This window comes from Hordeum vulgare, chromosome 1H (assembly GCF_904849725.1).
Source record: "Hordeum vulgare subsp. vulgare chromosome 1H, MorexV3_pseudomolecules_assembly, whole genome shotgun sequence".
NCBI classification, from domain to species: Eukaryota; Viridiplantae; Streptophyta; class Magnoliopsida; order Poales; family Poaceae; genus Hordeum; species Hordeum vulgare.
Window position 1 is genome coordinate 123979657 of NC_058518.1, and position 14657 is coordinate 123994313.

Below are 14657 nucleotides of genomic sequence, written 5' to 3' on the forward strand. Positions count from 1 at the left end.
TATTCATTAATCTACATGTTTGGTTTCCGTAACATTTTCAAACATGTTTGAAAATGACATATTCAGATTCCTTGAATTTTTCTGATACTTTTTCATATATAAATTATTTTCATTGGAGTTACAGATTAATTTCTATGAATTTTAGAAGTTTTATACATTTCTGGAATTATTTTTATACTCGAAAATCCCTTTATTGCGTCAGCCTGACATCAGCAGGTCAACTGACCTGTTCAGGTCAAACCTGATAGGGGGGCCCACTGGTCAGCCTCTCAGGGGCTAATCCCGCGCTGACCAGCCCCTAAGTGGGTTTGACTTGGCCTTGGGCCCACTGTCAGCGAGAGATTAGGCTTAAACCTACTGGGTTAAGCTGGCCACGTCGTTCCTCGTCGGAGCCTGGCCGGCGGCGACCAGATCCGCGGTAGAACCTCGCCGGAGACATGCTAAAACGTGTTGTGGTGCTCGGAAAAGGAGGCTGAGAGCACTGGAGTGATCTCCAGGCTCGACCTCATCCAGCGCTAGCCTCAGGGAGAGCTATAGGTGGCCAGAGTAAGCCGGCGACGAGCCAGGGCGGCTGCCGGAGTACGGGTTCGATGGTCTAGTGGCTAGGGGGCTCGGATCCGAGGGGAAAGACAGGGGAAATGATCGCAGGCTCACGGGGAGTGCAGAAAAGGGCTTAGACGGCTCGGGGAAGGGCTGTTGCCGGTGTTTCACCGTCGATTTACCGGCGACCGAAGGTTGAAGACGATGGCGTCGGGGACGTTGCAGAGCTCGGGGAGACTTTGGCCGTTGCAGAGAGAACCAGCTCGACAAGGCGAAGCTACTGGACTACTCGGAAGGGGGTTCCTGTGGCTAGAGGCGCGGCGGCTCGAGCTCGAGCTCGTCACAATGGCGGCAGAAGAATGGAGGAGAGATCCCGAGAGGAGGGGGGAACTGGAGGTGGGGAACGGATAGGGACGGGCTCGGGGTGGATATCCCCGTGCTTACCAACGCGAAGCAGCGGCCAGGCAGCTAGGGAGCTACGTGGAGGCGCGCGGCGACGCAGCGGCCACCTCCTGCTCCTACTGGCGAGGAGGAAGACGGCAGCGCTACTGGGCCGGGCTGAGGTGAGCGACAGATAGACTTTTCTCATTTTCTTTTTGTTTTGCTTCTGTTTTAATTACTAACATTTATTTTCTATTTGTTTCATCTCCCAAATAGTTTGTAAAAACTATGTTGAACACCCCAGAATATTTGTTGGAATATTTCCAACCATTCCTAAAGTTTTCAACATTTTTGAAAGCTTAAAGTTTCTGATTTCAAATTTAAAACTTGAAACTAGTAGCTTTTGCATTTATTTGAAAAGCCAAGAGTATAAAATAAATGGTTTTCTTTATTGATTATTTGTTTCCAAGAATTATCAGAAAAGTTGAACTTTTCTTGAGGCCATTTTGGGTTCATTGGTTTTAACTAGTTTGAAATTTCCTTCATTTTAAGAAGTGGCTAGCGTTTTTAGAATTTTCCTTCACCACTTGCTTTGTTCTTGATGAAAATTTCCTAGATGCAATGCAAAGAAAACATGAGCACAAAGCTATCTTGCTTAAGGTTTCAGGGATGTGACAACTCACCCCCACTCAAAAGAATCTCGTCCCGAGATTTAGAAGTCGTCGGGAAAAACGCAGGATACTCCAGTCGGAGACGATCCTCTCTTTCCCAAGGTGCCTCCTTTTCAGAATGATTTGACCATTGAACTTTAAGAAACTTGAGGTTTCGACGTTGAGTGGTACGCTCAGCTTGATCAAGAATACGCACGGGGTATTCTCGGTATGAAAGGTTATCTTGGAGATCAAGCGTTTCGTGGTCCACTTCACGGATAGGATCTGAAAAGCAACGCCTGAGTTGCGAGATGTGGAAGACATCATGAACCTTGGAAAGATGCGGAGGAAGTTCCAAGTGGTAGGCAACTTCTCCTCGTTTGGCAAGAATGCGAAAAGGACCAATGTAACGAGGAGCCAACTTGCCCTTGATACCGAATCGATGGGTACCCTTCAAAGGTGTAACCCGAAGGTAAGCCTTCTCGTCAACTTCAAAGGTCACACCCTTATGATGACGATCATATTGGCTCTTTTGACAAGACTGGGCTGTTTTCAACTTTTCACGAATAATGCGAACCTGCTCTTCTGCATCCTGGATCATATCCGGGCCAAAGAGTTGCCTCTCTCCGGTTTCTGACCAATTAAGAGGTGTTCGACATCTTCGTCCATAGAGAACTTCAAAAGGATCTTTGCCCAAGCTTGATTGATAACTATTCTTATAAGCGAATTCGGCGAATGGAAGGCACTTCTCCGAATTCATACCGAACGATATAACACAAGCTCGGAGCATATCTTCTAGGATTTGATTCACTCTTTCTACTTGACCACTTGATTGGGGATGGAAAGCAGTGCTAAAAGATAAGTGAGTCCCCATGGCATTCTGAAAACTTTCCCAGAAGTGAGAAGTAAAGATACTCCCACGGTCCAAGTTAATCTCCAGAGGAACACCATGAAGAGAAACTATCCGAGAGATATATAACTCTGCTAGCTGGCTAGCTGTGATACTCTCACGAACGGGAAGAAAATGAGCCACTTTGGAAAGACGGTCAATGACCACAAAGATAGCATTATTTCCTTTCTTGGTCTTGGGAAATCCGGTAATGAAATCCATACTAACTTTATCCCATTTCCATTCAGGAATAGCTAGAGGTTGAAGGGTGCCAGCAGGCCTTTGATGTTCTGCCTTAACTCGACTACAAACGTTGCAGTTAGCAACGAACTCAGCAATTTCTCTCTTCATCCTGGTCCACCAGAACCTCTGGCGTAGGTCCTGATACATCTTAGTACTACCGGGATGAATGGTGAGAGGAGAGTCATGAGCCTCCTTAAGGATCAACTGCCTTAGATGTGGGTTCTTAGGAACCGCTAGACGATTCTGGAAGAACACAACACCTTGATTGTTCATGGAAAATTCTTTAGCGTTTCCGCTAAAAATATTCTCCTTGATCCGTGATATACCCTTGTCACACTTTTGGCCAGCTATAATTTGATCCTTAAGGGTAGGCTTCGCCACCAGGGTACAAAGGAATCCTTGAGGAACAATATGAAGATTCAACTTCCGAAAGTCCTCATAGAGATGTGGTTGACCTTGTTGTAGCATCAAATTGTTACAATAAGATTTATGACTTAGTGCATCAGCCATAACACTGGCCTTCCCCGGGGTGTAAGTTATCCCTAAGTCGTAATCCGAGATCAACTCAACCCACCGTCTTTGCCTGAGATTCAAATCCGGCTGGGTGAAGATATATTTCAGACTTTGGTGATCAGTGAATATTTCGCAACGATTACCCAAAAGGTAATGTCGCTGGGTTTTTAGTGCATGGACCACAGCTGCAAGCTCAAGGTCATGTGTGGGATAATTATCCTCATATGGATGCAACTGTCGAGATGCGTAAGCGATCACATGACGATCTTGCATGAGAATGCAACCTAATCCTTGTCGCGAGGCGTCGCAATAGATAACAAAGTCCTTAGAAAAATCTGGTGGTAGCAACACAGGTGCGGAAGTCAGGCATCTTTTCAGTTCCTGAAAACTATGCTCACACTGTGGTGTCCACTCGAACTTTTTATCCTTCTTGAGGAGTTCAGTTAGAGGCTTTGCAACCTTGGAGAAATTCTCGACAAAGTGACGACAATAGCTCGCTAGACCAAGAAAACTCCTAATTTGCTAAACCGATTCAGGTTGAGTACAATCAAGGACAGCTTGAACTCTCTCGGGATTGACAGCAATACCCTTACCAGAGATTACGTGACCTAGATAGGTCACTTCTGGTAACCAAAATTCACATTTTGAAAACTTGGCATAAAGGCGATGCTCTCGAAGGTTCATCAATACCAGCCTTAGATGCTCGGCATGTTCTTGTTCGTTCTTCGAGTAGATGAGAATATCATCGAGGTATACCACGACGAATTTATCCAAATACTCCATGAAGATTGAATTCATCAAACGAGAGAAGGTGGCTGGGGCATTAGTTAAACCGAAGGACATGACGGTGTACTCGTATTGGCCATAACGAGTCACAAAAGCCGTTTTTGGAATGTCCCCGTTCTTGATCTTGATTTGATGGTATCCCAACCTCAAATCCATTTTGGAGAAGACTGAGGATCCAGCGAGCTGATCATACAGATCGTTGATCCTGGGGAGCGGATACTTGTTCTTTATGGTGACCAGATTAACTGGTCGGTAATCTACAACCATCCGATCCGTTCCGTCTTTCTTCTTGACGAAGAGGACGGGGCAAGCCCAAGGAGAAGAGCTAGGACGAATGAAACCTTTATTCAAGGCCTCATCTAGTTGCTTCTTAAGTTCGGCTAGCTCCAGGGGTGCCATCTTATATGGTCTTCTGGCTATTGGGACGGTTCCCGGAACAAGATCTATCACAAACTCTACATCTCTGTCAGGTGGAATTCCTGGCAGTTCCTCTGGAAAAACATCCGGGAAGTCACGGACTACCGGAATGTCTTCAAGTTCTGGAAGAGGGTTGGCATTTAAGGAATAGAGTTGGCATTTGGCAACTCGAGTAGAGACATTTACTATCTCACCCGAGGGATGGGTAAGCTGGACATTTCTAGAATGAGTATCAATCTTGGCATAGTGAGCTGACATCCAGTCCATGCCCAAGATGATATTAATATCCTAAGATTTCAAGGCTATCAATGAGGCTAGAAAAACTAACCTGTCTACTAGAATTTCATTGTCATAGGTTATCCTAGAGGTTTGCCATTTACTACCAGGAGTTTGGACAACCAATGGAATTGGCATATCACAAAAAGACATGTTATGCAACTGTGCATAACTTTCTGAAATGAAGGAATGAGAAGACCCAGTGTCAAAGAGAACAGACGCTGGGTGATGATTGAGAAGAAGCGTACCCAGTATGATGTCGGGATCCTCTGTAGCTTCTTCTGCTGAGACATAGTTCACACGGCCACGTGCAGGAGTTGGCTTCACATAGTAAGCTTTGCCCGACTTGCCTTGCCCGACGGACTTTCCGGGTTGCTTGGCACCCACATTTTGAGGACACTCACGGGAATAGTGCCCTGGTTCTCCACACTTGTAGCATATCACTTGGTTGGCACGTGGTGCAGCATTGCTAGCTGGACAACCATAAGTTTTTGCTGGAGGGTTGGCCTGATTCTTCTGAGGCGCCATGTAGGATGGCCTCGGAGTGTACCTTGGCGGCAGAGAACTGTTCGGAACCCACAGCCTGCGTTTTGGAAACGCGGAACCAGAAGACGAGCCAAAGTCACGAGAGTGCTTCCTTGTGGCTTCAAAGTCAGTATGACCAGTCTCGGCACTGATCGCCTTGTTGACCAGGGCTTGAAAGCTTGCACACTCGTGGAGGCGCAGATCACGACGAAGCTCAGGGCTCAGACCCTTACGGAATCTTGCTTGCTTCTTGACTTCAGTAGGCACCTCCTCTGTTGCATAGTGGGCGAGGTTACCGAACTCGCGGCTATAGGCATCCACGGTCAACTTGCCCTGAGTGAAGGCACAGAACTCCTCTCTCTTTCTGTCCATCAGGCCCTCTGGAATATGGTGCAGACGAAAGGCTGCACTGAAGTCTGCCCATGTGGCTGCTGGTTCAGTGGGACGCATAGCTTCAAAGTTCTCCCACCACAGATTGACGGGTCCTTCTAGGAAATACGCCGCAAAGGTCACCTTGTCGGCCTCAGACACATTCGCAGAGCGGATCTTGCACGAGATGTTGCACAGCTAGTCATCAGCGTCGAGGGTATCGACGGAATGATGAAACTTTGGAGGATTCAGCTTCACAAAGTCATTGAGGGACACTGCAGCATTCCTAGGCTGACGAGCCGTATTCTGCTAAATACGCTCTAACAGTCGGTTGGTCTCCCTTTTGTTTCTCTCTGCCTCAAGCATAACTTCCGCCAGAGAGGGCGGGTGAGGCAGGTCTTCCTGCGATGCTTGACTACCCTCACCTTGCTCATGAGCAGGGGCGCGGTTCAACCTGGTGAACATCATCCTGACAAACAAACTCACAGCTTAGACCAATATCATATCAATACTAGCTATGGATTAAGAATGTACTGAACACACGGAATGCGGAAATGAATATCCGAACAGCATGGTAACAAGCAACTGCTATATATACACCATGGTTCGTACACACCCTTACATAGTTCAGTACAACCTTAACCGATGAGAAAACTACTGAAATTATGAAACTACTCATCAGAGGCTTACAAGCTTCCTATACATTATTTATCTAGGCCTCCGGAATTCATTTCACATCACACGCATACTTCACAAGTCACGCGGGACTGTGAACGTACGGCTACTACCATACTATCCTTCCGCTCACAGCTCAGGCATCCGCATAGAACATCTCATAGAGAGCAGGATAAGGCACATCATGGCTCAAGCAACTACCAGGTATGCTAAGTTGCAAGGTTCGGCTATTTACTGTGACAAGGATAGGTCATGCAAAGGAAGTGGGTTCAACTAACGTGGCAAAAGCAATTGAAGCATTTGATCCTAATGCAATAAGTAAGTGCAGGAGCAAGAACATGGTATTTATCGGGATGATCAAAATAGTTGCTTGCCTTGTTGCTCAGAGGAGTGACAATATCCGTCAAATGGATATTCGGTGGAATCCGGGGGAGCGGAGCCTACCGAAAGGAATGACAACAATCAATATCAAACATATGCAATCAAGATGATGCATGAGCATGGCATGAGAATGCAAGGTGATATACTATTATAGCTAACATGTATTAGGTTTGAAGTTGATTTGAATCAAAGTCAAATACCACTTCAAACGAAGTATTCTCGGATACCATTTTAATTGATTCGACCTGATGCTCAGATCAACTTGATGTTAACATGCATGGGATGACATGTTAGGTTGCTGGTTTGTAATTAGGACAGTGTTTGATCATGTCATTTATAGTGGAATTTAAATATTTTCCAAATTCCATTTATAAAGTATTTATAAGAATTAACTTATTCATTAATCTACATGTTTGGGTTCTGTATCATTTTCAAACATGTTTGAAAATGACATATTCAGATTCCTTGAATTTTTCTGATACTTTTTCATATATAAATTATTTTCATTGGAGTTACAGATTAATTTCTATGAATTTTAGAAGTTTTATACATTTCTGGAATTATTTTTATAGTGGAAAATCCCTTTATTGCGTCAGCCTGACATCAGCAAGTCAACTGAACTGTTCAGGTCAAACCTGACAGGGGGGACCCACTGGTCAGCCTCTCAGGGGCTAATCCCGCGCTAACCAGTCCCTAAGTGGGTTTGACTTGGCCTTGGGCCCACTGTCAACGAGAGATTAGGCTTAAACCTACTGGGTTAAGCTGGCCACGTCGTTCCTCGCCGGAGCCTAGCCGGCGGCGACCAGATCCGCGGCAGAACCTCGCCGGAGACATGCTAAAACGTGTTGTGGTGCTCGGAAAAGGAGGCTGAGAGCACTGGAGTGATCTCCTGGCTCGACCTCATCCAGCACTGGCCTCAGGGAGAGCTATAGGTGGCCGGAGTAAGCCGGCGACGAGCCGGGACGGCTGCCGGAGTACGGGTTCGATGGTCCAGTGGCTAGGGGGCTCGGATCCAAGGGGAAAGAGAGGGGAAATGATCGCAGGCTCACGGGGAGTGGAGAGAAGGGCTTAGACGGCTCGGGGAAGGGTTGTTGCCGGCGTTTCACCGTCAATTTTCCGGCGACCGAAGGTTGAAGACGATGGCGTTGGGGATGTTGTAGAGCTCGGGGAAACTTCGGCCGTTGCAGAGAGAACCAGCTCGTCGAGGCGAAGCTACTGGACTACTCGGAAGGGGGTTCCTGTGGCTAGAGGCGCGGCGGCTCGAGCTCGTGGCAATGGCGGCAGAAGAAGGGAGGAGAGATCCCGAGAGGAGGGGGGAACTGGAGCTGGGGAACGGATAGGGACGGGCTCGGGATGTATATCCCCGTGCTTGCCAGCGCGAAGCGGCGGCCAGGCAAGCAGGGAGCTGCGTGGAGGCGCGCGGCGACGCGGCGGCCACCTCCTGCTCCTACTGGCGAGGAGGAAGACGGCAGCGCTACTAGGCCGGGCTGAGGTGAGCGACAGATAGACTTTTCTCATTTTCTTTCTGTTTTGCTGCTGTTTTAATTACTGACATTGATTTTCTATTTGTTTCAGCTCCCAAATAGTTTGTAAAAACTATGTTGAACACCCAGAATATTTGTTGGAATATTTCCAACCATTCCTAAAGTTTTCAACATTTTTGAAAGCTTAAAGTTTCTGATTTCAAATTTAAAACTTGAAACTAGTAGCTTTTGCATTTATTTGAAAAGCCAAGAGTATAAAATAAATGGTTTCCTTTATTGATTATTTGTTTCCAAGAATTATCAGAAAAGTTGAACTTTTCTTGAGGCCATTTTGGGTTCATTGGTTTTAACTAGTTTGAAATTTCCTTTATTTTAAGTAGTGGCTAGGGTTTTTAGAATTTTCCTTCACCACTTGCTTTGTTCGTGATGAAAATTTCCTAGATGCAATGCAAAGAAAACATGAGCACAAAGTTATCTTGCTTAAGGTGTCAGGGATGTGACAGAAAGAAAGTAGTGAGAAAAGAAATATTATAGCTCTTGGAAGCGGGTATTATCTATCATGTTGCTCATAGCAATTGGGTGAGTTTGGTGCATTGCGTCCCTAAGAAGGGAGGCATTACCGTTGTCCCTAATGATAAGAATGAATTGATCCCACAGAGGATTATTACTGGCTATAGGATGGTGATTGATTTTAGGAAATTGAATAAAGCCACTTGGAAAGATCATTACCCTTTGCCTTTTATCGACCAAATGCTAGAAAGGTTGTCCAAACACACACACTTCTGCTTTCTAGACGGTTATTCTGGTTTCTCCCAAATACCAGTTGCACAATCTGATCAGGAGAAAACCACTTTCACCTATCCTTTCGGTACATTTGCTTATAGACGTATGCCTTTTGGCTTATGTAATCCACCTGCCACCTTTCAAAGATGTATGATGGCTATATTCTCTAACTTTTGTGAAAAGATTGTCGAGGTTTTCATGGATGACTTTTTCGTTTACGGGTCTTCCTTTGATGATTGCCTCAGCAACCTTGATCGAGTCTTGCAGAGATGTAAAGACACCAATCTTGTCTTGAATTGGGAGAAGTGCCACTTTACGGTTAATGAAGGTATCGTCTTAGGACATAAAATTTCCGAAAGAGGTATTGAAGTCGATAAGGCTAAGGTTGATGCAATCGAGAAAATGCCATACCCCACAGATATCAAAGGGATAAGAAGTTTCCTTGGTCATGCTGGTTTCTATAGAAGGTTCATTAAAGACTTCTCTAAGATTTCTAGGCCTCTTACCAATCTCTTGCAAAAGGATATTCCTTTTGTTTTTGCTGATGATTGTGAGGAAGCCTTCGAAATACTTAAGAGGGCTTTGATAACCGCACCTATTGTTCAACAACTTGATTGGAACTTGCCTTTTGAGATCATGTGTGATGCTAGTGATTATGCTGTTGGTGTTGTTCTAGGGCAAAGAGTCGATAAGAAGTTAATGTTATTCACTATGCTAGTAAAACTCTAGACAGTGCCGAGAGAAACTATGCTACTATGGAGAAGGAATTTTTAGCAGTCGTGTTTGCATGTGAAAAGTTCAGGTCTTACATAGTTGATTCCAAAGTCACTATTCACACTGGTCATGCTGCTATTAAGTACCTCATGGAGAAGAAAGACGCTAAACCTAGACTTATCAGATGGGTTCTCTTGCTACAAGAGTTTGATTTGCACGTTGTCGACAGAAAGGGTGCTGATAACCCCGTAGCAGATAACTTGTCTAGGTTGGAGAACGTTCTTGATGACCCACAACCTATTGATGATAGTTTTCCCGATGAGCAATTGAATGTCATCAATGCTTCACGTAGTGCACCGTGGTATGCTGATTATGCAAACTATATTGTTGCCAAATATATACCACCTAGTTTCACGTACCAACAAAAGAAGAAATTCTTCTTTGACTTGAGACATTACTTTTGGGATGATCCTCACCTTTATAAGGAAGGAGTAGATGGTGTTATTAGACGTTGTGTACCTGAACATGAACAAGGACAGATCCTACAGAAGTGTCACTCCGAGGCCTACGGAGGACACCATGCGGGAGATAGAACTGCACACAAGGTATTGCAATCAGGTTTCTATTGGCCCACTCTCTTTAAGGATGCATGTAAGTTTTTCTTGTCTTGTGACGAATGTCAAAGAATAGGTAATATTAGTAAACGTCAGGAAATGCCTATGAACTATTCACTTGTCATTGAACCATTTGATGTCTGGGGCTTTGATTGTATGGGACCCTTTCCAAAATCCAACGGGTATACTCATATCCTAGTTGTTGTTGATTATGTCACTAAGTGGGTAGAAGCTATCCCCACTAGTAGTGCTGATCACAACACCTCTATCAGGATGCTGAAAGAAGTTATCTTCCCTAGATTTGGAGTCCCTAGATATCTAATGACCGACGGTGGTTCACACTTCATTCATGGTGCTTTCCGTAAAACGCTCGCTAAGTACGACGTCAACCATAGAATTGTGTCTCCCTACCACCCTTAGTCCAGTGGTCAAGTAGAGCTAAGCAATAGAGAAATTAAACTAATTCTGCAAAAGACTGTCAACAGGTCTAGAAAGAATTGGTCTAAGAAGCTCGATGATGCACTGTGGGCTTATAGAAATGCCTATAAGAATCCCATGGGCATGTCTCCGTACAAAATGGTGTATGTGAAAGCATGTCACTTACCTCTTGAGCTAGAGCATAAAGCTTATTGGGCAATCAAAGAGCTCAACTTTGATTTCAAACTTGCCGGTGAGAAGAGGTTATTTGATATTAGCTCGCTTGATGAGTGGAGAACTCAGGCATATGAGAATGCCAAGCTGTTCAAAGAGAAGGTTAAGAGGTGGCATGATAAGAGGATACAAAAACGTGAGTTCAATGTAGGTGATTATTTCTTGCTATATAACTCTCGTTTAAGATTCTTTGCATGCAAGCTTCTCACTAAATGGGAATGTCCCTATGTTGTTGAGGAAGTATATCGTTCCGGTGCTATCAAGATCAACAACACGGAAGGTAATTGTTCGAGAGTTGTAAATGGGCAGAGAATCAAGCATTATATCTCAGGTACTCCCATAAATGTTGAAAGCAATATCATCAATACCATAACTCCGAAAGAATACCTATGGGACATTTATCAGCCTCTTTCAGACTCCGAAAACGAAGAGGTATGTGATTCGGTAAGAAAACAGAGTCCAAAACTTTTCGAGTAGGAAATTTTCTCCGTTTTGGAATATTTGAAAAAATACAAAAATTGGAAGTAGTCCGGAAAGTGCGCGAGGAGGCGACCAGCCTGCACGGCGCGGGCCCACCCCCTGGCTGCGCCGTGAGGGCTTGTGGCCACCTCGTGCGCCTCCCGGACTCCGTTTTCGTGCAGGGTACTCCTTCTGGTCTGAAAAAAATCATTATATATACTTCCGTTTGGTCTGACCCCTGCATCACGCAATTTCCTCTGTTTTTCGTTTCAAGTCTATTTCTGTTGCAGATCTAGATCGCCATGACTTCCCCAAAAGCTCCGAAGGACAAGATCTTCAAGAAGGTCATCAATCCCTACCTCACGGGAGTGCTAGAACACCCTCAATATATCGAGATGCGTGAGGGGATGTTGCACATCCGTGATGTTGAGGGGCCTAAGAAGACCGGAAGCATGGAGACGAGGCTCGAAGCAATGGAGCAACAAGTCTTCAAGTGGCAAGGGATGGTGGAGCGTGGACTCAACGCCAACCACATGATGCACAAGATTGATGCCAATGACATTGGGAAGCACCTCTCCAGGCTCTATGACAGGATTGATCAACTCCAGGCCCAGATCTATGACCTGCAGAACCAAAACTGTGAGTACGAGTATAGATTTGAATCAATACGGTTGGCTGCAGATTTGAGGATTCCGGAGACTCAATCATCTTTCCATGATGGAGCACCTATGCCTTGGAAGACGGAGGATCAAATTCATGTTGCAACAACTCCACCATCACCACCAAAGGAAGACAACTGAGCATTGGTATGGGCAATCCCCTTGGCTTGTGCCAAGCTTGGGGGAGTTGCCCCGGTATCGTATCACCATCACATCTTTTGCCTTTACCTTTGTTTTAGTTTTCCTTTTCAGTTTTCTCTTTCTCTAGTAGATTAAAAGTCTTAGTGTTTTTAGTCTTGAGTTTTTCTTTGTGTCACCCCCGATGTATTCAAGCTCGTGAGCCATATAATAAAGAGTATCTTAGTTGAAGGGCTTTGCATCTTGCCATGATCAAAAGAGTGAGAATAGAACAAAAGCATGAAAGATCATGTAATGATCCTATGGGAAGTGATGGATTCACATATAAAAAGGATGAGGATTGAAACTTGTTGAGGGTAGGCAAACGTAGACCTTGGTCATTGTTGCAATTAATAGGAAGTGATAAAGAAGGAGAGGTTTAGATATAAATATATCATCTCTGACACCATCTATGATTGTGAACACTCACTAAACTATTGCATGCCTAGAAGTAGATGTTGGACAAGAAAGACAGTGTAATGAATTGTGTTTGCTTGGCTCTGAACAATGTTATATGATTAGAGATCCCTTAGCATGTGATGATTGCTTCCACCTCAAATTAGCCAAAACTCCCGCACCAAGTAGAGATACTACTTGTGCATCCATAAACCTTCAACCCAGTTTTGCCATGTGAGTCCACCATACCTACCTATGGATTGAATAAGATCCCTAAAGTAAGTTGTCATTGGTGCAAGCAATAAAAATTTCTCTCTAATATGTATTATCTATTAGTGTGTGGAAAATAAGCTTTATACGAACCTGTGATGAGGAAGACATAAAAGCGACAGACTGCATAATAAAGTTCTTTATCACAGGGGGCAATATAAAGTAACGTTCCTCCGCACTAAGAGGACACGCATCCAAACCTTAAAACCGCATGTGTAATGCCCCAAGTGTGTAACCTTCCCTTTTTGGAACCTTTTTCATGTGGGTCCAACTTGTCATGCTATGAGAGAGTTCTATGCTTGTGATTTCATGTGGAGCTCCCCTTGTTATTCTTCCTTGCATGCTTGCATGCCATATCATTTCATGCCTTGTGTTGTTTTTCCTTTGCATGCATCCATGTCTTGTGATGTGCCTTGTGATTTCATGTGTGTTATGGTGTGATGATGGATGTGTGGATGAGGTGGATGTATATGGTAGTGGGTAGTACTTGTGGTGGCATAAGATTTCAAAACTTCTCCCTCTTATTTCCTCAAGCTCATTTTTCCACTTGTTCCTTTCCTGTTTAAAAATGCCCATGATTTAGGTTGTTTTGAGATGGTTGTGGAGATGTGAATTTGCTGATTTGGATGTGTGTTTAAAAGGTGCAAATAACTACAAAACAGATCAACAAATGTTGTTTTGCAAATATTTATTTCCCCCTAATATTTCTTTTCCATTTTATTCAAATAGGCCATGATTTATCATGACCAGGGGTGTGCTAGTTTTATTTTTAGCATTTATAGATTTTTCTGTGCATTCTTTTCTTCTCTGTCTTTTCTCTAAATGGAAAAAACCCTTCCAGGGTTTTATTTCTTCTATCTGCACCGCTGGTGGGCTTTCTCCCGCGCAGCGTGGCCCAGACCCTCTCTTCCCGCGCTATAGCCCATCTCCCATGACCTCCTTCTCCTTCAGACGTCGTTTCCACCTCTGCCTCCTTTCCGTCAGGCCAGCAGAGAGAGCGTGCGTGCCGCCGTGAGGCACAGACGTCGAGGCCACCCCATAAAGCATGGGCGTCGATGCCTCCCCCTTCCTAGGGTTCCTCCTCTCCCATCCGCCACCACCACTCTTTCATCCTTCCCCATCTCTCTTTCTTCCCCCGCGGGTGAGCCTCTGTAGTTGCAGCAGAGAGAGAGAGCACCTCATCGCCGGCGTCTACCCCGCTCCCGTCGGCGTACAGTGCCGCCGCCATGTCCAGGGGCACGGGAGAGGTGCCCGTGCCCCATTCCCGTCCTAGGTGAGGCCGGGGAGTGACCTCACCGACGGCCAGCTCGACGTCTACGGCGCGGTCCCAGAGGTCTCTGTTCTTCTTCTTCGGTTCGGCACAACGACGACATCTTCCCCTCCAGCTTCTTCCCCTTCAGATCGGCGCCTCTTCTTCCTTCCCCAAGGTGAGCCGGCCTTCTCCTCCCCTCTCCCTGGAGTAGATCCGGGGAGAGCACTAGCAGAGCATCCCTGTCCCGAGCTGCAGCAGGCTTGTATGCATGTGTGTGTTCTGGGTTGTGCTCGTGCTAGATGCAGGCGCTTGGGTAGTTGTAGATGTGTAGGGGCTTTCCTCGTTGCTAGTTGTGGTAGTTCGCCACGTGGTGTAGCAGTAGCAGGGAGACCAGCTCCGGCGATCTCTCTGTCGCCGGCTCGCAGGTGCAGGGTAGGGAATAGGATTGTGCTAGTTCACCTTGCTCTATTCCCCTGTTCTGTCAGACTCCCGTATTATAGCGAAGTGGTATGTACCTGTGTGTGTTCCCCTAAGGTTCAGGGTTCAATTCCCA

At 45.4% G+C, this 14657-nt stretch overlaps 1 protein-coding gene across 1 annotated transcript in view; it reads right to left on the reverse strand.

The window, feature by feature from the left end:
• Positions 1–14080, reverse strand: part of LOC123397483 (probable inactive receptor kinase RLK902) — a 96015-nt gene extending 81935 nt beyond the window's left edge. Inside the window, exon 1 of the mRNA XM_045092014.1 lies at positions 14030–14080. Coding sequence (XP_044947949.1) covers positions 14030–14080 — 51 coding nt within the window. The remainder of the gene's footprint in view (positions 1–14029) is intronic.
• Positions 14081–14657: the final 577 nt, after the last annotated feature.